The sequence below is a fragment of the Rhinoraja longicauda genome, chromosome 32, assembly GCF_053455715.1.
Source record: "Rhinoraja longicauda isolate Sanriku21f chromosome 32, sRhiLon1.1, whole genome shotgun sequence".
Lineage (NCBI taxonomy): Eukaryota > Metazoa > Chordata > Chondrichthyes > Rajiformes > Arhynchobatidae > Rhinoraja > Rhinoraja longicauda.
In genome coordinates, this window is record NC_135984.1 from 13,283,405 (window position 1) to 13,309,357 (window position 25,953).

The 25,953-nt window shown below is 44.2% G+C and overlaps 3 protein-coding genes across 3 annotated transcripts; all 3 read right to left on the reverse strand.

The window, feature by feature from the left end:
* Nucleotides 1-1,261: 1,261 nt before the first annotated feature.
* On the reverse strand, nt 1,262-4,566 carry LOC144608658 (uncharacterized). The gene is made up of 3 exons (XM_078426640.1): nt 4,518-4,566; nt 3,517-3,643; nt 1,262-2,302 (listed from the first exon to the last, which is right to left on the reverse strand). Exons 1-3 carry the CDS (start codon nt 4,564-4,566, stop codon nt 1,393-1,395), a joined length of 1,086 nt encoding a protein of 361 aa, XP_078282766.1. The 3' UTR covers nt 1,262-1,392.
* An 8,790-nt stretch (nt 4,567-13,356) lies between these two features.
* On the reverse strand, nt 13,357-16,712 carry LOC144608752 (uncharacterized). The gene is made up of 3 exons (XM_078426822.1): nt 16,664-16,712; nt 15,660-15,786; nt 13,357-14,435 (listed from the first exon to the last, which is right to left on the reverse strand). Exons 1-3 carry the CDS (start codon nt 16,710-16,712, stop codon nt 13,526-13,528), a joined length of 1,086 nt encoding a protein of 361 aa, XP_078282948.1. The 3' UTR covers nt 13,357-13,525.
* A 4,941-nt stretch (nt 16,713-21,653) lies between these two features.
* Nucleotides 21,654-25,493, reverse strand: LOC144608713 (uncharacterized). The gene is made up of 4 exons (XM_078426736.1): nt 25,471-25,493; nt 24,788-24,873; nt 23,787-23,913; nt 21,654-22,563 (listed from the first exon to the last, which is right to left on the reverse strand). Exons 2-4 carry the CDS (start codon nt 24,834-24,836, stop codon nt 21,654-21,656), a joined length of 1,086 nt encoding a protein of 361 aa, XP_078282862.1. The 5' UTR covers nt 24,837-24,873; nt 25,471-25,493.
* Nucleotides 25,494-25,953: the final 460 nt, after the last annotated feature.

Sequence of the window (25,953 nt, forward strand, 5' to 3'; positions counted from 1 at the left end):
GAACTGCTGAATGATTCCAGCATTTAAAGTATTTCAGAGCTAATTCATCTTTCATTTATTATTTGTATTTAATAAACATGCAGTGTAAAGAGGATTTGCAGTGTGCTTCGGGCCACTGATGCCTGCTGCCCATTAGGAAGGGAACACAAGTATTATCACCACATTCAAAACATCACTGAAGTCTCACCTGTTCAGCACTGCCTTCAACCACTGACCGTCACCTCACCTTCTGTCTCCTTTTTCTGTTCGTTTACATATTTATCTATTTATTCACATCTCTATGTTCTAGTAATCCCTGTAAAGCGTCTTTGAGTGTTTGAAAAGCGCTATATAAATGTAATGCATTATTATTATTATTATTATTATTATTATTATTATTATTATCTAATCTCACTGATCTCAGCAACCTTTATTCCCTGCTCTTTTCCTAAGATAGTCTGAAGAAGGGTCGCAACCCAAAACGTCACCTATTCCTTTTCTCCAGAGACGCTGCCTGACCCATTGAGTTACTCCAGCTTTTTTTGTCTATCTTTGGTGTAAACCAGCATCTGCAGTTCCTTCCTACACAATAAGAACACCTATGTCAGAATGATACTCATTGACTACAGCTCAGTCTTCAACACCACAATATGGAATAAGCTCACACTGCAGAGAGTGGTGAACACAGTGTAGTTACAGCCTAGCCAATCACAGCCTGGTCCATCGCAGGCACATAACTTCCCTCCATCCAGTCCAGCTCCCTGTGCTTTGCGTCCCCTGAAAAAAAGTCTCCTCTTCCCACCCCTTTCCTTTATTATATTTTAATATTGTTGTGTGCTATTCTGATTTTAGATTTAGATTTCAAGATACAGCGCAGAAACAGGCCCTTCGGCCCACCGGGTCTGTGCCGCGCAGCGATCCCCGCACATTAACACTATGCTACACCCATTAGGGACAATTTTTATATTTGCCCAGCCAATTAACCTACAAACCTGTATGTCTTTGGAGTGGTTTTGCACTACAATCTTTCACCTTTCTAATGTTTTGCACTGGTGGTATCTAATGCTGTATGAATCTTTACTGTAGGTGTACTGTTTACTTTGTGGGCTTCATGTAAACAAGAACTTTCATCGCACCCCATTGTGTATTACAATAAGCTAATCTGAATATGAAATAAATCATGGAACATTATTAGCCGAAAGATGATTCAAAGTTTTATTGCACGTATTTTACAGTTCACACACTAGAATTGTAATCAATGATATTAATATATTCCTCTCCGCAAAAGAATAAATAGATTACAGCTCAGCCTTCAACAACAGCATAGTTATATTTATGCATCTTGTTTTCTGTGCTCCAAGAGGACACATTGTCCTGACACATAGATCAACTGAGTGACTTTCTACTTCTTAATTAGTTCTGCAAGTTCTGCCAGAAGTCGTCCCATACAGTTGTGAGCTTGGTCTGAAGATCCTGCTGAAAGTTGCCTCCATTCAGGGCAAGTCTCTCTTGCATCTCCCTCACATTCTGACTGATGATCTTGTTCAGCTGCTCAGTGTAGGGGGCCACATTCTGATGGAACTCCTCGATTCTCTGGTTGATGTTGGTGTTGAGATTTTTGATGTATGGGGCCAGGTTCTGGTCCATGTTTCCCACGTTCTCGTTAAGTTTTACTTTCAGTTCGGCGATGTAAGGGTTCAGCCTTTGGTTCAGATCTTCCACGTGCTCGTTGACCTTTGTCTGGAGCACCTCAGCATAAGGCACCACCCTCTGGGTCATTTCTGCAATCTGTTGGTTCATCTTCAGCTGGACATCTTCGGTGTAGGGAGCCAAGCTATTGCGCAGCTCCTGGACATTCTCATCAAACCTGGAGCGAAATTCTTCAGCTTTGGCAGCCACATTCTGCCTCAGGATGTCCATATTTTCATCGATCTTCATCTGGAGCTGTTCAGTGTAGGGAGTCAGGACCTCCCTCAGGTTCTCTGCACTCACTTCCAGGTTGGCCTGAAGCTCTTCAGTGAAGGGAGTCAACCTCTGCTGAAGTTCCTCCGCGTTCTTCTTCATCTTTTGGCTAAGTTCTTCAGTGTAAGATGTCAACCTCTGATTAAATTCTTCAATGTGATTGCTAATCTTCTGTTGGACTCCATCAGCAAAGGGAGAAAGTTTCTCCTTCAGGTCTTCCAGCTGCTCTCTTATCTGCTGTTGAAGGCTCTCAATATCTACTGTCATCTTCTCATGGAGACCATCTGTGAAGGGAGTCAACCTCTGTCGGAGATCCTCAGCATAGTCATTGGCACTCTTCAGATTGCCCTGGATAAGATGACTGGAAAAGAGAGACAATTATTTGTTGAATTTGCGATACGTTAAGACAGACCACATCATAAGTGTGTGACTGAAACAAATGTTTCACAGAAGGAAGCAGAGCTCAGGGAACGAAAGGACATTTGGATCAGGAAATCTTTTCAGGTTAACTCAGCATGCTTATTGGGAAGAGAGGTTAGGATTCTCCCAAGGTCTTTCATTTATTCTGTCCTTTCCTAATTGTTGCAATTTGAGAGGAAAATAAAGAGTGGACTGAAGCACAATGAGTTGAATGGTCTTCTGTGCTTTACGTTATCTGATTGTGGAAAGGCAATCACATTGATTGGTAAAACTCTACAAGTAGTAAGGTAATAAGGTTTTGGAGAGATTGCTGAGGGGATGATTAACACTGCAAAGGTTAAATACTCTTAGGGTTTCGAAACTAAACAAGGAATTCAAAGTAAATGAATTAACTTGCGCCAGTGCCTACATCCACAAAAGCCATTCCGATAACTGTATTTGTATTAATATTTCCAGCTGAACCTATTCCTTCCGTTCCCCTATTTGAACCTACACTTTCCACCCACAGAGATAGAGATTGATCAGTTCTTTTGTAGAAGCAGGTTTTGTTTACCTGAGATAGACACAAAATGCTGGAGTAACTCAGCGGGACAGGCAGCGTCTCTGGATAGAAGGAATGGGTGACGTTTTGGGTCAAGACCCTTCTTATCTGTTCTACCATCCCCAATGAGATACCCCCTTTCTTTTATTCTTTAATCTCATTCCTGTTCATTAACAAACCCCTTCATTAACATTGCTTAATAATATGGCACAGTTGTTAGGCTGCTGGTCCAACAAATCCATGAAGACTGGTCGAATGATCTGAGCTTCTGAATTCATTTCGCACTGGAAAGCATTTAAATTTTAGTGGTTAAATAAATTTGGGATTAAAAAAATAAGTGTTGTTACTGGTGAGTGAATTGTCATAAAGACCTAGCTGCTTCACCATAAACACCCATACTTGGTCCATAGTTGAGATATCACTGACTTCTTAAATTCGCCTGTCAACAATTAGGGATAAACAATAATGTTGGTGAGGTTCATAATCTAGAAAATCGAAAGAACTTCTCAAAATGTTACAAAGTTACTGTTTACAATTTTTTTCCTGGCTCTTTAATTCTTTCTGGGGTAAAATTGAACTTTTCCAATTGCCCCTCACAAATCCCCAATACTCACTTAAGTTGCTGGCTGACTTCTGAGCTTTGGATCAGTTCTACACCATCCCTGGCTTCCTCGGTCAATTGGTTGATGTAATTCTTGAAGGCTTCACGAAGCTGATCTCCATTGTACTCAGCCCGACAGTCTATGAGAAAGAAAGAATGAGATAATGTGAACGGGAGCACGAGAGAAACCTTCCCTGCATCCACTCCTCATATGTGCAGCATGGTGGCGCAGCAGTAGAGCTGTTGCCTTACAACGCCAGAGGCCCGGGTTCGATCCTGATAACGGGTGCTGTCTGCACGGAGTTTGTATGTTCTCCCCATGACCTGCGTGGGCTTTCTCCGGGAGCTCCGGTTTTCTCCCACATGCCAAAGATGTAGGTTAACTGGCTTGGTATAATTGTAAATTGTCCCTACTTTGTGTAGGATAGTGTTAGTGTGTGGGGATCACTGGTCTGCGCGGACTCTGTGGGCCGAAGGCCCTGTTCCCGTGCTGTATCACTAAACTAAACTAAACTAAAATTACACAGCAGATGAGCTACAACACTTCACCAGATCCTGGTGACCACCAGTATAAGAAAATAACTGCAGATGCTGATACAAATCGATTTATTCACAAAATGCTGGAGTAACTCAGCAGGTCAGGCAGCATCTCGGGAGAGAAGGAATGGGTGATGTTTCGGGTCGAGACCCTTCTTCAGACTGGTGACCACCAGTGTTCTTTACTGGAAATACTGCGCGTGATTCAAGGGTAAAATCCCTTGCTTTGAATATATGGAATCTAGGCTTAACACAAAACCACAATGGAGAAGAAGCAAGCTTCACCCACCAAACCAAAGTGTGGAAGAAAGGACAATGCATGGGGCTTCAAAAGTCTGATCTGAACTTAATTCAGATCCGTATAAGTAGCATGAAGATCTTCGAGAAAGAATGCTTGAAGATCATAAATGGTAACAAAATCCCAATCGCAGTCTAAGTGCAAGAAAACAGTTGATGAGGAATATTTGAAGCTGATACCTGAGACCAAGACAGCGGCCACAAGCAGGAGGATTCCCTTGGCAAACATGGCGCAATACAATGTCTGTTCTTCCTTTGCAGCAAACCTATGTAAAAATAAAGATCAGTTAGTCCAGGGTTTAAATTCTCATTGAAAACTCGCTGTTTATAATTGTCTCCCAAACTCCATTAAAACGAACACAAGAAAACAGAGCAGGAGCAGACCGCCCAGCCCGTCGAGCATGCCCTGCCATTAAGATTAAGGCTGACCTTCTCGGCATCTTTTTACTATCCTCATATCGTTGAATCCTTTAACATCCAGAAATCTATCCATCACTATTTTGAATGAACTCAGTGACTGAGCTTCCATCGCGCTCCACTGTAAAGAATTCCCAAAGACTTACCAACCTCTAAGTGACAAAATCCGTTCTTATCTCAGTCCTAAATGGCCGAGCCCTTATTCTGAAACTCTACCCCCAATCCTAAAGATTTGAGACTGGGAAAACATCCTCGCTGCATGCAGCCTGCCAAGCTGCAATTATAGCCTGTAACATTACTGAAAATAGAAAACCGTACTCCTAATCCCACAGCTTTGCCTTGACTAGTAGCCTCAACACTCAGCAGTCCACAGACATAGTCACTGGAAGGATAAGCAGGCAGGCTGCCTGGGTTGGAGCAATGTGAGCCTCAGGGCTCCTCTCACCTGTCTCAGATCTGCTCCTCTGAAGCTCTGTGTGTCAGCCCACGGGCGCTCACTCTATATAAGGGCACCTTATCAGTGGCTGATAAAAAAAACTGGCACACTTGTGTTCGACTCATGGACTTTCCCTGAATGCCAGGAGAACGTGGAGCTTCCAACAACACTGTCACTCTGAACTGCTGCCTTAAATATCACTCCAACTCAACCCCGAGAGGGCAAAATTCATTCAAGATTCAACTCAGTCCAAAGGCCATGATTTATTACATCTAAAACATTTTGATTGTTCTATGGACTTACCATGAGGTGTTTTGAATGGAAACTGTTTCCATTGGCAAGAAGGCAGTACTCTGAGGTTAGACACAAAATGCTGGAGTAACTCAACGGGACAGGCAGCATCTCTGGAGAGAAGGAATGGGCAGATACACACCCATTCCTTCTCTCCAGAGATGCTGCCTGTCCCGTTGAGTTACTCCAGCATTTTGTGTATATCTTCGGTTAAAACCAGCATCTGCAGTTCTTTCCTACACAGCACTCAGAGGACATTGATTTGAGGTAATCGGCAAAGTAAGCAGAGGGGAGACGTGGGCATCATTACACAATGGGTAGCTATGATCTGGAATGTACCCTGAGAGAGGGTAGAAGTAGACATAACTTCCCTACGCAAAGTGGATGAGGGGAAATAAATTGTCCTGGGGAAAGAATATGGATGGAGGAATTAATTCCTTAAAATAAACATGATGAGTCTGAAGAAGGGTTCTGACCCGAAAGGCCACTATTCCCTTTCTACAGAGATGCTGTCTGACCCGCTGAGTTACTCCTGCATTTTCTGCCTATCTTCTGTATAAACGGACATCTGCAGTTCCTTCCTACACATGATGAGCCAAACAATCCCGCACCCGAGGAAGGATTCTAATCAACCTCATTTGAGCTGTCCAAAATTTGCTAAGACCATCAAATCTATCCAGATGAGTATGTTCACATAAGCCAATCCCTTATTCTTAAGGACACAGTGTTTTTGGTCATAGCATTTGTAGCATATGTGGAAATGGCTGTACAAGGGTAATCATCACTGTCAGCCTGCCTTTTCTTTACCATTGAGTCACAGAGGCAGATAGCACAGAAACCAGCCCTTTAGCCCTCTGAGTCCTTGCAGATGGCAGCACGGTGGCATAGCAGTAGATCTAGACACAAAATGCTGGAGTAACTCAACTGGTCAGGGAGCATATCAGGAGAGAAGGGGAGGGGTGACGTTTCTGGTTGAGGCCCTTCTTCAGACTGCAGTAGAGCTACTGTCTTACAGTGCCAGAAGCCCGGGTTCGATCATGTCGAAGGGGGCTTGCCCATACAGAGTTTGTACGATCTCCCCCTGACCTGTGTGGGTTTTCTCCGAGACCTTTGGTTTCCTCCTACACTCCAAAGACATACAGATTTATAGTTTAAATGACTTGGTATAAATGTATAAATATAAAATTGTCCCTTGTGTGTGCAGGGTGGTGTTAATAATAATAATAATAATAATGCATTTTATTTATATAGCGCTTTTCTTATACTCAAAGACGCTTTACAGAGATTTTGAGAACATAGGGAAATGAATAAATAGATAAATAAGTAAATAAATAAATGAACAGAGAAAGGAGACAAAAGGTGAGGTGACCTTCAGTGGTTGAAGGCAGTACTGAACAGGTGAGACTTCAGCGATGTTTTGAATGTGGTGAGTGTGGAGGAGTCTCTAACGGTTTGGGGTAGTGAGTTCCATAGGGTGGGAGCAGCGATGGAGAAAGCCCTGTCCCCCCAGGATCTGAGTTTGGTCCGGATGTGGGGGGATAGGAGATTGGCAGCGGCAGAGCGGAGGGTGCAGGTGGGAGTGTGCCTGTGGAGGAGGTCGGTCAGGTAGGATGGGGCCAGGTTATGGAGGGCTTTGTAGGTTATGAGGAGGATTTTGTACTGGATTCTCTGGGGGATGGGGAGCCAGTGGAGTTTATAAAGTACGGGGGTGATATGGTCACGGATCGAGGTGTGTGTGAGTAGACGGGCAGCGGAGTTTTGAATGTATTGAAGTTTATTGATGATTTTTGAGGGTGCGCCATAGAGGAGGCTGTTGCAGTAGTCCAGACGGGAGGTGATGAAGGCGTGGATGAGGGTTTCTGCAGCTGTGGAGGAGAGGGATGGACGGAGACGGGCAATGTTTTTGAGGTGGAAGAAGGCTGTCTTTGTGATGTGTTTGATGTGTTTGTCGAAGGAGAGCGTTTGATCAAGGATGATTCCAAGATTCCGGATGTGAGGTGAGGTGGATACTGGGAGACCATCAATGTTGAGGATGAAGTTTTGGGTGGATTTGGTGAGCGTTTTTGGACCAATGATGATGATTTCAGATTTGTTGCAATTGAGTTTGAGGAAGTTTGATTGAAGCCAAGATTTTATTTCAGTGATGCAGTTTGTCAGTGTAGAGTTTGTGGTGGGGGAGATTGACTTGGTGGAGATGATGAGCTGGATATCATCGGCGAAGCAGTGGAAGTTGAGACCATGACGGCGGATTAATTGACCAAGGGGGAACAGGTAGAGGATGAAGAGGAGGGGGCCAAGGACTGAGCCTTGGGGGGCACCTTGGGGGAGGGGAGCGGTGGGGGATTTACAGTTGTTAATGGAGATGAACTGGTGTCTGTCAGAGAGGTAAGATTTGAACCAGGATAGGGCTTTTCCGGTGATGTTAAGGGAGGTTTCAAGTCGGGTGAGGAGAATGGAGTGATTTATGGTGTCAAAGGCGGCGCTGAGGTCAAGTAGGATGAGGATGTTGAGGTTGCCAGCGTCGGAGGAGAGGAGAATGTCGTTTGTGATTTTGAGGAGCGCAGTTTCAGTACAGTGGTTTGAGCGGAATCCGGATTGGAAAGTTTCATACAGGTTATTGGTAGAGAGGTGGTATTTGAGTTGGGAAGCTACAGCACGTTCCAAAACTTTGGACAGAAAGGGTAGGTTGGAGATTGGTCTGAAGTTGTTTGGGGTGTCAGGGTTTAGACCAGGTTTTTTCAGAATGGGGGTGACAGCAGCGATTTTGAGGGATGGCGGGACGATGCCAGTGGACAGGGAGGAGTTTATTGTTGCAGTGATAAGTGGAGAGAGAGCAGGAAGGCAGGCCTTGACAAAGCTGGAGGGGATGGGGTCCAGAGAGCAGGTGGCAGTTTTTATTCCTGTGAAGAGGTCAGAGAGGTCGGTGGTGGAGATTGGGGAGAACTGAGGCAGGGGCTGACAGGATAAGGGGGGGCAGGTGGTTTGAGGGGGAGCAGGTGCGTTGGTGGTTAAGGTGCTGTAGATGTTGTCTATTTTGCTTTGGAAGAATGAAAGGAAAGTGGTGCATTTGTCAACTGTGAATGATTGGGAGATGGTGTCCAGGGGGCTGAGGAGTTTGTTTATTGTAGAGAAGAGTGTTTTTGGGTTTCCGGAGCCAGAGTGAATTATTTGAGAGTAGTAGGTGGAGTGGGCACGGGAGAGGGCATCTTTATAGTGCTGTATGTGGTCTTTGTAGGCTTGGGAGTGAATTGTGAGACCTGTTTTGTTGCGGAGTCTTTCAAGTTGGCGGGCATGAGTTTTCATCACGCGGAGTTCAGGGGTAAACCAGGGAGCAGAGTGGGTGAAGGAAACTGTTTTGGTTTTTATAGGTGCAAGCTGGTCGAGGCAGGAGGAGAGAGTGCGGTTGTAGTAGTCAGTGAGGTCAGAGGGGCTGTGTAGGTCAACGAAGGGAGAGGCGGACATTATTTCAGAGAGGGAGGATGAGAGCGAGGTAGGTGAAACAGAGTTCAGCTTGCGGAAGTTGATTTTGCGTTTTTGCTTTGGAGCTGGGGTGGGAATGTTGACAGACATGGTGATGGCTAAGTGATCAGAGAGGGTGGGGTCGGAGCCAGAGAGGTGATGTAGATTTAGTCCAGTGGAGCAGACAAGGTCCAGAATGTGTCCACGGTTATGGGTGGGAAAGTTGACGTGTTGAGTGAGGTTAAAGCAGTTGAGTATTTCAGTGAAGTCAGCGGTTATCGTGGAGTCAGTGGAGTCCATGTGGATGTTGAAATCACCGAGGAGGAGGATTGAGGGGGAGAACAGAACTGGGTCAGAAAGTCAGAGAAGTCAGAAAGGAATGATGGGTGTGGTTTGGGAGGGCGGTAGACAACTGCCATGACTAATTTTGTGTGGCCAGAGAGTTTGAAAGCCAGGTGTTCAAATGAAGGAGCAGATGAGATGGAGATGAGGTTGATCTTGAAGTCCTGTCGGTGAATTACGGCAATCCCACCACCTCGGCCTTCCGAGCGTGGTTTATTGATGTAGGAGTATCCGTTGGGTGTAGTGAGGTTGAGTGGGAGGTAATCCAGAGGTTGTTGCCAGGTTTCTGTCAGACAGAGGAAGTCCAGTTTATTTTCTAGGATGAAGTCATTCAGAATGAGGCTTTTATTGTTGAGGGACCGGATGTTGAGCAGAGTGAGCTTCATGTTGCTTTGTGTGGTGTGGATGGACACGGGTGATTTAGCCAGGGCTTGTAGACAGGGGGCACGCTCGTGTGCGTTATTGTGATGATGTAATGGACGAGTGGAAGTCCGATCAGCTGACCAGAGTGCAGGGATGGAGTGACCGGTCTGGGAGTAGACAAACTTGTGACCGGAGCCTCTGTGGATGTATCTGGGTCGTCGTAGAAGTCCGTGGTTGATGATGGCAGAGATGCATGGCGGAGTGGAGTGGTTGTTGAGCTGGAGCAGCCTCGCAGCCAAGTACTTCAGTGCCATGCCAGGCAGTGCCATGCCAGGCAGGAGCGAAGGAGCATAGAGCCCAGAGAGATCAAAAGGTCACAGCAGGCACAACAGGCTGATCCAGAGCAAGGCCTATGAGGATCGAGGAAGCTGAGCAGCCTGAGGGTTAATACGGAGCTGAGGACGTGCAGGCAGAGGAGGTAGCCAGGCAAGCAGGCAAGCAAGCAGGCAGCCAGGCAGCTGTTAGCGTTAGCGATTTGATGACGTCAGCGCTAGCTGTCAGGTAACCCACAGGGGAGCAGTCCAAGCCAGCAGAGACAGGAGCACAGACAGGAGTGAGAGGTCCAAGGGTGCGGAGTCCAAGGGTGCGGAGGCAGCGGTGGAAGAGCTGGGCAGATTATACCAGGTTAAGCAGAAGGATTTGTTTAAACAGAGGGAAAAACGGCAAAATTAATACAAAAATAGAAGTGGTGAGAAGCGGCGAACAAACAACGCCAGCGTCCTCTCACGTCACTTCCGGTCATATGTGCGGGGATAATGTGCGGGGATCACTGGTCGGTGTGGACTCAGTGGGCCAAACGGCCTGTTTCTGCGCTGTATCTCTAAACTAAACTAAACTAAACTAAAAAGATCATCAATGTACGCTAATCCCACCTTAATCTCATTTTTTTAATTCACCGACTTTCTCATCAACCTTCCCCAGTTTATACCACTCACCCACATACAAGGGGTAACTTGAAGTGGACAATTAACCAACCAAACTGCATGTTTTTGGGATAGGGAGGGAATTGGAGAACCTGGAGGAACTCATGCGGTCACTGGGAGAACGTACAAACTTCACACAGGCGACACTCAAGGTGAAGATTGAACCTATGGCATATGGTGGTAGCTCTGCTAGTTGTGTCACTGGCTACTAGCACAATGCCAGGCGGCTCACACATCTTTGGGGTAATGGCAAGGCTGCGAAGACTACAGCAAGTGACACTGATTAAGTGTGCGTAGAATCGTTACTACAAAAGGTGCTTGAGGAGAATGGCAGGCTGGATATATTGGAACATTAAACTATGATAAGGCACAGGAAGTGTTTAATACATATTTGAAGCAGCTTTTCGCTGTTAACAATATAACAAAGTATTGGGAGGAGGGGACGGCAAGCAGAATAAGTACATTTACTTTACAGGAAAAATATTCTTTTAGCAGAAATAGATTTGAACACTTCTACATTGGTACTTATTCTTTTGATATGTATTTGACAGCCTCACCGAGACAGTCAAATATTAGGTGTCCACTTTAATACAGTTCACATTTTCATATAACATTTAGAATAAATAATTCATTGCACCAAAATAATTTTTTGCTAGTATGGTCGGCTGGGTGCAAAAAGTTGGAACTATTGACAGACACACAGAGATGATTGATGAGCTTTTGACATTGTGTACATAATCTTTTAAAAGGTGCTTGATGAAGGAACACAGATTGAGCAGGTGATAGATGGAAACCCCTGGGTTTAGCTGGACATTACGCATATGACAATGAAACTTGTTGGAGACCAGCATCATGGTGCACAGTTGGTTGTCAGGCTGCAGGGTGCCATCATGGGGTGGGTGTTGGTAACACTGCTCCTTTCAGTACACGCTGGTACCCACGTCTACATTACAGCCATTCCTTTCCAACCTACTGTGTGACCCGTGTTAGTCACCCCCATAGTCAGAGCAGGGAATTGCTCTTCCCTTGCAAGGGATGTCATAGACATAGACATAAACATAGACATAGAAAATAGGTGCAGGAATAGGCCATTCGGCTCTTCGAGCCAGCACTGCCATTCAATATGATCGCGGCTGATCATCAGAATCAATACTCCGTTCCTGCTTTCTTCCTATATCCCTTGATTCCGTTAGCCCTAGGAGCTAAACAGTATCTAACTCTCTCTTGAATATATCCAGTCAGAGGCTTAGCTTTCCATTGCAGCCACACACGCCTTACTACAAGTGGCCACAGCACCACATAGTCCTCTGTGACCGACACTCTGCACTGCCCGTAAAGGTCTAATAACTCTCTACTCGGCATTTCTGCTGCAAGGATGCCACCTGTAAGGTCTTTACCTCAAATTGTTTGCACTAATCTAGATCAAAGCGAACTTGTCTTCTCTTTTTCCCAGTTCTGACAAAGGGTCTTTGTTCCCCTTTCTATAGTTGTTAGCTGAACTGCTGAATGATTCCAGCATTTAAAATATTTCAGAGCTAATTCATCTTTCATTTATTATTTGTATTTAATAAACATGCAGTGTAAAGAGGATTTGTAGTGTGCTTCGGGCCACTGATGCCTGCTGCCCATTAGGAAGGGAACACAAGTATTATCACCACATTCAAAACATCACTGAAGTCTCACCTGTTCAGCACTGCCTTCAACCACTGACCGTCACCTCACCTTCTGTCTCCTTTTTCTGTTCGTTTACATATTTATCTATTTATTCACTTCTCCATGTTCTAGTAATCCCTGTAAAGCGTCTTTGAGTGTTTGAAAAGCGCTATATAAATGTAATGCATTATTATTATTATTATTATTATTATTATTATTATTATTATTATTATTATCTAATCTCACTGATCTCAGCAACCTTTATTCCCTGCTCTTTTCCTAAGATAGTCTGAAGAAGGGTCGCAACCCAAAACGTCACCTATTCCTTTTCTCCAGAGACGCTGCCTGACCCATTGAGTTACTCCAGCTTTTTTTGTCTATCTTTGGTGTAAACCAGCATCTGCAGTTCCTTCCTACACAATAAGAACACCTATGTCAGAATGATACTCATTGACTACAGCTCAGTCTTCAACACCACAATATGGAATAAGCTCACACTGCAGAGAGTGGTGAACACAGTGTAGTTACAGCCTAGCCAATCACAGCCTGGTCCATCGCAGGCACATAACTTCCCTCCATCCAGTCCAGCTCCCTGTGCTTTGCGTCTCCTGAAAAAAAGTCTCCTCTTCCCACCCCTTTCCTTTATTATATTTTAATATTGTTGTGTGCTATTCTGATTTTAGATTTAGATTTCAAGATACAGCGCAGAAACAGGCCCTTCGGCCCACCGGGTCTGTGCCGCGCAGTGATCCCCGCACATTAACACTATGCTACACCCATTAGGGACAATTTTTATATTTGCCCAGCCAATTAACCTACAAACCTGTATGTCTTTGGAGTGGTTTTGCACTACAATCTTTCACCTTTCTAATGTTTTGCACTGGTGGTATCTAATGCTGTATGAATCTTTACTGTAGGTGTACTGTTTACTTTGTGGGCTTCATGTAAACAAGAACTTTCATCGCACCCCATTGTGTATTACAATAAGCTAATCTGAATATGAAATAAATCATGGAACATTATTAGCCGAAAGATGATTCAAAGTTTTATTGCACGTATTTTACAGTTCACACACTAGAATTGTAATCAATGATATTAATATATTCCTCTCCGCAAAAGAATAAATAGGTTACAGCTCAGCCTTCAACAACAGCATAGTTATATTTATGCATCTTGTTTTCTGTGCTCCAAGAGGACACATTGTCCTGACACATAGATCAACTGAGTGACTTTCTACTTCTTAATTAGTTCTGCAAGTTCTGCCAGAAGTCGTCCCATACAGTTGTGAGCTTGGTCTGAAGATCCTGCTGAAAGTTGCCTCCATTCAGGGCAAGTCTCTCTTGCATCTCCCTCACATTCTGACTGATGATCTTGTTCAGCTGCTCAGTGTAGGGGGCCACATTCTGATGGAACTCCTCGATTCTCTGGTTGATGTTGGTGTTGAGATTTTTGATGTATGGGGCCAGGTTCTGGTCCATGTTTCCCACGTTCTCGTTAAGTTTTACTTTCAGTTCGGCGATGTAAGGGTTCAGCCTTTGGTTCAGATCTTCCACGTGCTCGTTGACCTTTGTCTGGAGCACCTCAGCATAAGGCACCACCCTCTGGGTCATTTCTGCAATCTGTTGGTTCATCTTCAGCTGGACATCTTCGGTGTAGGGAGCCAAGCTATTGCGCAGCTCCTGGACATTCTCATCAAACCTGGAGCGAAATTCTTCAGCTTTGGCAGCCACATTCTGCCTCAGGATGTCCATATTTTCATCGATCTTCATCTGGAGCTGTTCAGTGTAGGGAGTCAGGACTTCCCTCAGGTTCTCTGCACTCACTTCCAGGTTGGCCTGAAGCTCTTCAGTGAAGGGAGTCAACCTCTGCTGAAGTTCCTCCGCGTTCTTCTTCATCTTTTGGCTAAGTTCTTCAGTGTAAGATGTCAACCTCTGATTAAATTCTTCAATGTGATTGCTAATCTTCTGTTGGACTCCATCAGCAAAGGGAGAAAGTTTCTCCTTCAGGTCTTCCAGCTGCTCTCTTATCTGCTGTTGAAGGCTCTCAATATCTACTGTCATCTTCTCATGGAGACCATCTGTGAAGGGAGTCAACCTCTGTCGGAGATCCTCAGCATAGTCATTGGCACTCTTCAGATTGCCCTGGATAAGATGACTGGAAAAGAGAGACAATTATTTGTTGAATTTGCGATACGTTAAGACAGACCACATCATAAGTGTGTGACTGAAACAAATGTTTCACAGAAGGAAGCAGAGCTCAGGGAACGAAAGGACATTTGGATCAGGAAATCTTTTCAGGTTAACTCAGCATGCTTATTGGGAAGAGAGGTTAGGATTCTCCCAAGGTCTTTCATTTATTCTGTCCTTTCCTAATTGTTGCAATTTGAGAGGAAAATAAAGAGTGGACTGAAGCACAATGAGTTGAATGGTCTTCTGTGCTTTACGTTATCTGATTGTGGAAAGGCAATCACATTGATTGGTAAAACTCTACAAGTAGTAAGGTAATAAGGTTTTGGAGAAATTGCTGAGGGGATGATTAACACTGCAAAGGTTAAATACTCTTAGGGTTTCGAAACTAAACAAGCAATTCAAAGTAAATGAATTAACTTGCGCCAGTGCCTACATCCACAAAAGCCATTCCTATAACTGTATCTGCATTAATATTTCCAGCTGAACCTATTCCTTCCGTTCCCCTCTTTGAACCTACACTTTCCACCCACAGAGATAGAGATTGATCAGTTATTTTGTAGAAGCAGGTTTTGTTTACCTGAGATAGACACAAAATGCTGGAGTAACTCAGCGGGACAGGCAGCACCTCTGGATAGAAGGAATGGGTAACGTTTTGGGTCAAGACCCTTCTTATCTGTTCTACCATCCCCAATGAGATACCCCCCTTCTTTTATTCTTTAATCTCATTCTTGTTCATTAACAAACCCCTTCATTAACATTGCTTAATAATATGGCACAGTTGTTAGGCTGCTGGTCCAACAAATCCATGAAGACTGGTCGATATGATCTGAGCTTCTGAATTCATTTTGCACTGGAAAGCATTTAAATTTTAGTGGTTAAATAAATGTGGGATTAAAAATATAAGTGTTGTTACTGGTGAGTGGATTGTCATAAAGACCTAGCTGCATCACCAAGGGAAATAAACACCCGTACTTGGTCTATAGTTGAGATCTCACTGACTTCTTAAATTCGCCTGTCAACAATTAGGGATAAACAATAATGTTGGTGAGGTTCATAATCTGGAAAATCGAAAGAACTTCTCAAAATGTTACAAAGTTACTGTTTACAATTTTTTCCTGGCTCTTTAATTCTTTCTGGGGTAAAGCGGTTGACCTTTTCCAATTGCCCCTCACAAATCCCCAATACTCACTTAAGTTGCTGGCTGACTTCTGAGCTTTGGATCAGTTCTACACCATCCCTGGCTTCCTCGGTCAATTGGTTGATGTAATTCTTGAAGGTTTCACGAAGCTGATCTCCATTGTACTCAGCCCGACAGTCTATGAGAAAGAAAGAATGAGATAATGTGAACGGGAGCACGAGAGAAACCTTCCCTGCATCCACTCCTCATATGTGCAGCATGGTGGCGCAGCAGTAGAGCTGTTGCCTTACAACGCCAGAGGCCCAGGCTCGATCCTGATAACGGGTGCTGTCTGCACGGAGTTTTTTGTATGTTCTCCCCATGACCAGCGTGGGCTTTCTCCGGGAGCTCCGGTTTTCTCCCACATGCCAAAGATGTAGGTTAACTGGCTTGGTACAATTGTAAATTGTCCCTACTTTGTGTAGGATAGTGTTAGTGTGTGGGGATCGCTGGTCTGCGCGGACTCTGTGGGCCAAAGGCCCTGTTCCCGTGCTGTATCACTAAACTAAACTAAACTAACATTACACAGCAGATGAGCTACAACACTTCACCAGATCCTGGTGACCACCAGTATAAGAAAATAACTGCAGATGCTGATACAAATCGATTTATTCACAAAATGCTGGAGTAACTCAGCAGGTCAGGCAGCATCTCGGGAGAGAAGGAATGGGTGACGTTTCGGGTCGAGACCCTTCTTCAGACTGGTGACCACCAGTGTTGTTTACTGGAAATACTGCGCGTGATTCAAGGGTAAAATCCCTTGCTTTGAATATATGGAACCTAGGCGTAACACAAAACCACAATGGAGAAGAAGCAAGCTTCACCCACCAAACCAAAGTGTGGAAGAAAGGACAAAGCATGGGGCTTCAAAAGTCTGATCTGAACTTAATTCAGATCCGTATAAGTAGCATGAAGATCTTCGAGAAAGAATGCTTGAAGATCATAAATGGTAACAAAATCCCAATCGCAGTCTAAGTGCAAGAAAACAGTTGATGAGGAATATTTGAAGCTGATACCTGAGACCAAGACAGCGGCCACAAGCAGGAGGATTCCCTTGGCAAACATGGCGCAATACAATGTCTGTTCTTCCTTTGCAGCAAACCTATGTAAAAATAAAGATCAGTTAGTCCAGGGTTTAAATTCTCATTGAAAACTCGCTGTTTATAATTGTCTCCCAAACTCCATTAAAACGAACACAAGAAAACAGAGCAGGAGCAGACCGCCCAGCCCGTCGAGCATGCCCTGCCATTAAGATTAAGGCTGACCTTCTCGGCATCTTTTTACTATCCTCATATCGTTGAATCCTTTAACATCCAGAAATCTATCCATCACTATTTTGAATGAACTCAGTGACTGAGCTTCCATCGCGCTCCACTGTAAAGAATTCCCAAAGACTTACCAACCTCTAAGTGACAAAATCCGTTCTTATCTCAGTCCTAAATGGCCGAGCCCTTATTCTGAAACTCTACCCCCAATCCTAAAGATTTGAGACTGGGAAAACATCCTCGCTGCATGCAGCCTGCCAAGCTGCAATTATAGCCTGTAACATTACTGAAAATAGAAAACCGTACTCCTAATCCCACAGCTTTGCCTTGACTAGTAGCCTCAACACTCAGCAGTCCACAGACATAGTCACTGGAAGGATAAGCAGGCAGGCTGCCTGGGTTGGAGCAATGTGAGCCTCAGGGCTCCTCTCACCTGTCTCAGATCTGCTCCTCTGAAGCTCTGTGTGTCAGCCCACGGGCGCTCACTCTATATAAGGGCACCTTATCAGTGGCTGATAAAAAAAACTGGCACACTTGTGTTCGACTCATGGACTTTCCCTGAATGCCAGGAGAACGTGGAGCTTCCAACAACACTGTCACTCTGAACTGCTGCCTTAAATATGACTCCAACTCAACCCCGAGAGGGCAAAATTCATTCAAGATTCAACTCAGTCCAAAGGCCATGATTTATTACATCTAAAACATTTTGATTGTTCTATGGACTTACCATGAGGTGTTTTGAATGGAAACTGTTTCCATTGGCAAGAAGGCAGTACTCTGAGGTTAGACACAAAATGCTGGAGTAACTCAACGGGACAGGCAGCATCTCTGGAGAGAAGGAATGGGCAGATACACACCCATTCCTTCTCTCCAGAGATGCTGCCTGTCCCGTTGAGTTACTCCAGCATTTTGTGTATATCTTCGGTTAAAACCAGCATCTGCAGTTCTTTCCTACACAGCACTCAGAGGACATTGATTTGAGGTAATCGGCAAAGGAAGCAGAGGGGAGACGTGGGCATCATTACACAATGGGTAGCTATGATCTGGAATGTACCCTGAGAGAGGGTAGAAGTAGACATAACTTCCCTACGCGAAGTGGATGAGGGGAAAGAATATGGATGGAGGAATTAATTCCTTAAAATAATCATGATGAGTCTGAAGAAGGGTTCTGACCCGAAAGGCCACTATTCTCTTTCTACAGCGATGCTGTCTGACCCGCTGAGTTACTCCTGCATTTTCTGTCTATCTTCTGTATAAACGGACATCTGCAGTTCCTTCCTACACATGATGAGCCAAACGATCCCGCACCCAAGAAGAAGAATTCTAATTTACCTAATTTGAGCTGTCCAAAATTTGCTAAGACCATCAAATCTATCCAGATGAGTATGTTCACATAAGCCAATCCCTTATTCTTAAGGACACAGTGTTTTTGGTCATAGCATTTGTAGCATATGTGGAAATGGCTGTACAAAGGTAATCATCACTGTCAGCCTGCCTTTTCTTTACCATTGAGTCACAGAGGCAGATAGCACAGAAACCAGCCCTTTAGCCCTCTGAGTCCTTGCAGGTGGCAGCACGGTGGCGTAGCAGTAGATCCAGACACAAAATGCTGGAGTAACTCAGCGGGTCAGGGAGCATATCAGGAGAGAAGGGGAGGGGTGATGTTTCAGGTTGAGGCCCTTCTTCAGACTGCAGTAGAGCTACTGTCTTACAGTGCCAGAAGCCCGGGTTCGATCATGACGAAGGGGGCTTGCCCATACAGAGTTTGTACGATCTCCCCCTGACCTGTGTGGGTTTTCTCCGAGACCTTTGGTTTCCTCCTACACTCCAAAGACATACAGATTTATAGTTTAAATGACTTGGTATAAATGTATAAATGTAAAATTGTCCCTTGTGTGTGCAGGGTGGTGTTAATGTGTGGGGATCGCTGGTCGGTGTGGACTCAGTGGGCCAAAGGGCCTGTTTCTGCGCTGTATCTCTAAACTAAACTAAAATAAACTAAAAAGATCATCAATGTACGCTCTTCCCACCTTAATCTCATTTTTTTAATTCACCCACTTTCTCATCAACCTTCCCCAGTTTATACCACTCACCCACATACAAGGGGTAACTTGAAGTGGACAATTAACCAACCAACCTGCATATTTTTGGGATCGGGAGGGAATTGGAGAACCTGGAGGAACTCATGCGGTCACTGGGAGAACGTACAAACTTCACACAGGCGACACTCAAGGTGAAGATTGAACCTATGGCATATGGCAGTAGCTCTGCTAGTTGTGTCACTGGCTACTAGCACAATGCCAGGCGACTCACACATCTTTGGGGTAATGGCAAGGCTGCGAAGACTACAGCAAGTGACACTGATTAAGTGTGCGTAGAATCGTTACTACAAAAGGTGCTTGAGGAGAATGGCAGGCTGGATATATTGGAACATTAAACTATGATAAGGCACAGGAAGTGTTTAATACATATTTGAAGCAGCTTTTTGCTGTTAACAATATAACAAAGTATTGGGAGGAGGGGACGGCAAGCAGAATAAGTACATTTACTTTACAGGAAAACTATTCTTTTAGCAGAAATAGATTTGAACACTTCTACATTGGTACTTAGTCTTTTGATATGTGTTTGACAGCCTCACAGAGACAGTCAAATATTAGGTGTCCACTTTAATACAGTTCACATTTTCATATAACATTTAGAATAAATAATTCATTGCACCAAAATAATTTTTTGCTAGTATGGTCGGCTGGGTGCAAAAAGTTGGAACTATTGACAGACACACAGAGATGATTGATGAGCTTTTGACATTGTGTACATAATCTTTTAAAAGGTGCTTGATGAAGGAACACAGACTGAGCAGGTGATAGATGGAAACCCCTGGGTTTAGCTGGACATTACGCACATGACAATGAAACTTGTTGGAGACCAGCATCATGGTGCACAGTTGGTTGTCAGGCTGCAGGGTGCCATCATGGGGTGGGTGTTGGTAACACTGCTCCTTTCAGTACACGCTGGTACTCACGTCTACATTACAGCCATTCCTTTCCAACCTACTGTGTGACCCGTGTTAATCACCCCCATAGTCAGAGCAGGGAATTGCTCTTCCCTTGCAAGTAATGTCATAGACATAGACATAGACATAGACATAAAAAATAGGTGCAGGAATAGGCCATTCGGCTCTTCGAGCCAGCACTGCCATTCAATATGATCGCGGCTGATCATCAGAATCAGTACTCTGTTCCTGCTTTCTCCTTATATCCCTTGATTCCGTTAGCCCTAAGAGCTAAACAGTATCTAATTCTCTCTTGAATATGTGCAGTCAGAGGCTTAGCTTTCCATTGCAGCCACACACGCCTTACTACAAGTGGCCACACCACCACATACTCCTCTGTGACCGACACTCTGCACTGCCCGTAAAGGTCTAATAACTCTCTCCTCGGCATTTCTGCTGCAAGGATGCCACCTGTAACGTCTTTACCTCAAATTGTTTGCACTAATCTAGATCAAAGCGAACTTGTCTTCTCTTTTTCCCAGTTCTGACGAAGGGTCTTTGTTCCCCTTTCTATAGTTGTTAGCTGAACTGCTGAATGATTCCAGCATTTAAAGTATTTCAGAGCTAATTCATCTTTCATTTATTATTTGTATTTAATAAACATGCAGTGTAAAGAGGATTTGTAGTGTGCTTCGGGCCACTGATGCCTGCTGCCCATTAGGAAGGGAACACAAGTATTATCTAATCTCACTGATCTCAGCAACCTTTATTCCCTGCTCTTTTCCTAAGATAGTCTGAAGAAGGGTCGCAACCCAAAACGTCACCTATTCCTTTTCTCCAGAGACGCTGCCTGACCCATTGAGTTACTCCAGCTTTTTTTGTCTATCTTTGGTGTAAACCAGCATCTGCAGTTCCTTCCTACACAATAGGAACACCTATGTCAGAATGATACTCATTGACTACAGCTCAGTCTTCAACACCACAATATGGAATAAGCTCACACTGCAGAGAGTGGTGAACACAGTGTAGTTACAGCCTAGCCAATCACAGCCTGGTCCATCGCAGGCACATAACTTCCCTCCATCCAGTCCAGCTCCCTGTGCTTTGCGTCCCCTGAAAAAAAGTCTCCTCTTCCCACCCCTTTCCTTTATTATATTTTAATATTATTGTGTGCTATTCTGATTTTAGATTTAGATTTAGAGATACAGCGCAGAAACAGGCCCTTCGGCCCACCGGGTCCGCGCCGCCCAGCGATCCCCGCACATTAACACTATGCTACACCCATTAGGGACAATTTTTATATTTGCCCAGCCAATTAACCTACAAACCTGTATGTCTTTGGAGTGGTTTTGCACTATAATCTTTCACCTTTCTAATGTTTTGCACTGGTGGTATCTAATGCTGTATGAATCTTTACTGTAGGTGTACTGTTTGCTTTGTGGGCTTCATGTAAACAAGAACTTTCATCGCACCCCATTGTGTATTACAATAAGCTAATCTGAATATGAAATAAATCATGAAACATTATTAGCCGAAAGATGATTCAAAGTTTTATTGCACGTATTTTACAGTTCACACACTAGAATTGTAATCAATGATTTTAATATATTCCTCTCCGCAAAAGAGTAAATAGATTACAGCTCAGCCTTCAACAACAGCATAGTTATATTTATGCATCTTGTTTTCTGTGCTCCAAGAGGACACATTGTCCTGACACATAGATCAACTGAGTGACTTTCTACTTCTTAATTAGTTCTGCAGATTCTGCCAGAAGTCGTCCCATACAGTTGTGAGCTTGGTCTGAAGATCCTGCTGAAAGTTGCCTACATTCAGGGCAAGTCTCTCTTGCATCTCCCTCACATTCTGACTGATGATCTTGTTCAGCTGCTCAGTGTAGGGGGCCACGTTCTGATGGAACTCCTCGATTCTCTGGTTGATGTTGGTGTTGAGATTTTTGATGTATGGGGCCAGGTTCTGGTTCATGCTTCCCACGTTCTCGTTAAGTTTTACTTTCAGTTCGGCGATGTAAGGGTTCAGCCTTTGGTTCAGATCTTCCACGTGCTCGTTGACCTTTGTCTGGAGCACCTCAGCATAAGGCACCACCCTCTGGGTCATTTCTGCAATCTGTTGGTTCATCTTCAGCTGGACATCTTCGGTGTAGGGAGCCAAGCTATTGCGCAGCTCCTGGACATTCTCATCAAACCTGGAGCGAAATTCTTCAGCTTTGGCAGCCACATTCTGCCTCAGGATGTCCATATTTTCATCGATCTTCATCTGGAGTTGTTCAGTGTAGGGAGTCAGGACTTCCCTCAGGTTCCCTGCACTCACTTCCAGGTTGGCCTGAAGCTCTTCAGTGAAGGGAGTCAACCTCTGCTGAAGTTCCTCCGCGTTCTTCTTCATCTTTTGGCTAAGTTCTTCAGTGTAAGATGTCAACCTCTGATTAAATTCTTCAATGTGATTGCTAATCTTCTGATGGACTCCATCAGCAAAGGGAGGAAGTTTCTCCTTCAGGTCTTCCAGCTGCTCTCTTATCTGCTGTTGAAGGCTCTCAATATCTACTGTCATCTTCTCATGGAGACCATCTGTGAAGGGAGTCAACCTCTGTCGGAGATCCTCAGCATAGTCATTGGCACTCTTCAGATTGCCCTGGATAAGATGACTGGAAAAGAGTGACAATTATTTGTTGAATTTGCGATACGTTAAGACAGACCACATCATAAGTGTGTGACTGAAACAAATGTTTCACAGAAGGAAGCAGAGCTCAGGGAACGAAATGACATTTGGATCAGGAAATCTTTTCAGGTTAACTCAGCATGCTTATTGGGAAGAGAGGTTAGGATTCTCCCAAGGTCTTTCATTCATTCTGTCCTTTCCTAATTGTTGCAATTTGAGAGGAAAATGAAGAGTGTACTGAAGCACAATGAGTTGAATGGTCTTCTGTGCTTTACGTTATCTGATCGTGGAAAGGCAATCACATTGATTGGTAAAACTCTACAAGTAGTAAGGTAATAAGGTTTTGGAGAGATTGCTGAGGGGATGATTAACACTGCAAAGGTTAAATACTCTTAGGGTTTCGAAACTAAACAAGCAATTCAAAGTAAATGAATTAACTTGCACCAGTGCCTACATCCACAAAAGCCATTCCTATAACTGTATCTGCATTAATATTTCCAGCTGAACCTATTCCTTCCGTTCCCCTATTTGAACCTACACTTTCCACCCACAGAGATAGAGATTGATCAGTTCTTTTGTAGAAGCAGGTTTTGTTTACCTGAGATAGACACAAAATGCTGGAGTAACTCAGCGGGACAGGCAGCGCCTCTGGATAGAAGGAATGGGTGACGTTTTGGGTCAAGACCCTTCTTATCTGTTCTACCATCCCCAATGAGATAACCCCCATCTTTTATTCTTTAATCTCATTCTTGTTCATTAACAAACCCCTTCATTAACATTGCTTAATAATATGGCACAGTTGTTAGGCTGCTGGTCCAACAAATCCATGAAGGCTGGTCGAATGATCTGAGCTTCGGAATTCATTTTGCACTGGAAAGCATTTAAATTTTAGTGGTTAAATAAATTTGGGATTAAAAATATAAGTGTTGTTACTGGTGAGTGGATTGTCATAAAGACCTAGCTGCTTCACCAAGGGAAATAAACACCCGTACTTGGTCCATAGTTGAGATCTCACTGACTTCTTAAATTCGCCTGTCATCAATTAGGGATAAACAATAATGTTGGTGAGGTTCATAATCTGGAAAATCGAAAGAACTTCTCAAAATGTTACAAAGTTACTGTTTACAATTTTTTCCTGGCTCTTTAATTCTTTCTGGGGTAAAGCGGTTGACCTTTTCCAAATGCCCCTCACAAATCCCCAATACTCACTTAAGTTGCTGGCTGACTTCTGAGCTTTGGATCAGTTCTACACCATCCCTGGCTTCCTCGGTCAATTGGTTGATGTAATTCTTGAAGGCTTCACGAAGCTGATCTCCATTGTACTCAGCCCGACAGTCTATGAGAAAGAAAGAATGAGATAATGTGAACGGGAGCACGAGAGAAACCTTCCCTGCATCCACTCCTCATATGTGCAGCATGGTGGCGCAGCAGTAGAGCTGTTGCCTTACAACGCCAGAGGCCCGGGTTCGATCCTGATAACGGGTGCTGTCTGCACGGAGTTTGTATGTTCTCCCCATGACCTGCGTGGGCTTTCTCCGGGAGCTCCGGTTTTCTCCCACATGCCAAAGATGTAGGTTAACTGGCTTGGTATAATTGTAAATTGTCCCTACTTTGTGTAGGATAGTGTTAGTGTGTGGGGATCGCTGGTCTGCGCGGACTCTGTGGGCCAAAGGCCCTGTTCCCGTGCTGTATCACTAAACTAAACTAAACTAACATTACACAGCAGATGAGCTACAACACTTCACCAGATCCTGGTGACCACCAGTATAAGAAAATAACTGCAGATGCTGATACAAATCGATTTATTCATAAAATGCTGGAGTAACTCAGCAGGTCAGGCAGCATCTCGGGAGAGAAGGAATGGGTGACGTTTCGGGTCGAGACCCTTCTTCAGACTGGTGACCACCAGTGTTCTTTACTGGAAATACTGCGCGTGATTCAAGGGTAAAATCCCTTGCTTTGAATATATGGAACCTAGGCTGAACACAAAACCACAATGGAGAAGAAGCAAGCTTCACCCACCAAACCAAAGTGTGGAAGAGAGGACAATGCATGGGGCTTCAAAAGTCTGATCTGAACTTAATTCAGATCCGTATAAGTAGCATGAAGATCTTCGAGAAAGAATACTTGAAGATCATAAATGGTAACAAAATCCCAATCGCAGTCTAAGTGCAATAAAACAGTTGATGAGGAATATTTGAAGCTGATACCTGAGACCAAGACAGCGGCCACAAGCAGGAGGATTCCCTTGGCAAACATGGCGGAATACAATGTCTGTTCTTCCTTTGCAGCAAACCTATATAAAAATAAAGATCAGTTAGTCCAGGGTTTAAATTCTCATTGAAAACACGCTGTGTATAATTGTCTCCCAAACTCCATTAAAACGAACACAAGTAAACAGAGCAGGAGCAGACCGCCCAGCCCGTCGAGCATGCCCTGCCATTAAGATTAAGGCTGACCTTCTCGGCATCATTTTACTATCCTCATATCGCTTGAATCCTTTAACATCCAGAAATCTATCCATCACTGTTTTGAATGAACTCAGTGACTGAGCTTCCACAGCGCTCCAGTGTAAAGAATTCCCAAAGACTTACCAACCTCCAAGTGACAAAATCCGTTCTTATCTCAGTCCTAAATGGCCGAGCCCTTATTCTGAAACTCTACCCCCAATCCTAAAGATTTGAGCCTGGGAAAACATCCTCGCTGCATGCAGCCTGCCAAGCTGCAATTATAGCCTGTAACATTACTGAAAAAAGAAAACCGTACACCTAATCCCACAGCTTTGCCTTGACTAGTAGCCTCAATACTCAGCAGTCCACAGAGATAGTCGCTGGAAGGATAGGCACGCAGGCTGCCTATGTTGGAGCAATGTGAGCCACAGGGCTCCTCTCACCTGTCTCAGATCTGCTCCTCTGAAGCTCTGTGTGTCAGCCCACGGGCGCTCACTCTATATAAGGGCACCTTATCAGTGGCTGATAAAAAAACTGGCACACTTGTGTTCGACTCATGGACTTTCCCTGAATGCCAGGAGAACGTGGAGCTTCCAACAACACTGTCACTCTGAACATTTATAACATTTTGATTGTTCTATGGACTTACCATGAGGTGTTTTGAATGGAAACTGTTTCCATTGGCAAGAAGGCAGTACTCTGAGGTTAGACACAAAATGCTGGAGTAACTCAGCGGGACAGGCAGCATCTCTGGAGCGAAGGAATGCGTGATGTTTCGGGTCGAGACCCAAAACATCACCTGTTCCTTCTCTCCAGAGATGCTGCCTGTCCCGTTGAGTTACTCCAGCATTTTGTGTATATCTTCGGTTAAAACCAGCATCTGCAGTTCTTTCCTACACAGCACTCAGAGGACATTGATTTGAGAT

Excerpts from the sequence above, each read along its gene's own strand:
- LOC144608658 (XM_078426640.1), bottom strand. The coding sequence starts at position 4,566 with ATGTTTGCCAAGGGAATCCTCCTGCTTGTGGCCGCTGTCTTGGTCTCA. Across the intron at positions 3,644-4,517 it reads GGCCGCTGTCTTGGTCTCAG|ACTGTCGGGCTGAGTACAAT; the intron begins GTATCAGCTTCA and ends TCTTTCTCATAG. Across the intron at positions 2,303-3,516 it reads GAAGTCAGCCAGCAACTTAA|TCATCTTATCCAGGGCAATC; the intron begins GTGAGTATTGGG and ends TCTCTTTTCCAG.
- LOC144608752 (XM_078426822.1), bottom strand. The coding sequence starts at position 16,712 with ATGTTTGCCAAGGGAATCCTCCTGCTTGTGGCCGCTGTCTTGGTCTCA. Across the intron at positions 15,787-16,663 it reads GGCCGCTGTCTTGGTCTCAG|ACTGTCGGGCTGAGTACAAT; the intron begins GTATCAGCTTCA and ends TCTTTCTCATAG. Across the intron at positions 14,436-15,659 it reads GAAGTCAGCCAGCAACTTAA|TCATCTTATCCAGGGCAATC; the intron begins GTGAGTATTGGG and ends TCTCTTTTCCAG.
- LOC144608713 (XM_078426736.1), bottom strand. The coding sequence starts at position 24,836 with ATGTTTGCCAAGGGAATCCTCCTGCTTGTGGCCGCTGTCTTGGTCTCA. Across the intron at positions 23,914-24,787 it reads GGCCGCTGTCTTGGTCTCAG|ACTGTCGGGCTGAGTACAAT; the intron begins GTATCAGCTTCA and ends TCTTTCTCATAG. Across the intron at positions 22,564-23,786 it reads GAAGTCAGCCAGCAACTTAA|TCATCTTATCCAGGGCAATC; the intron begins GTGAGTATTGGG and ends ACTCTTTTCCAG.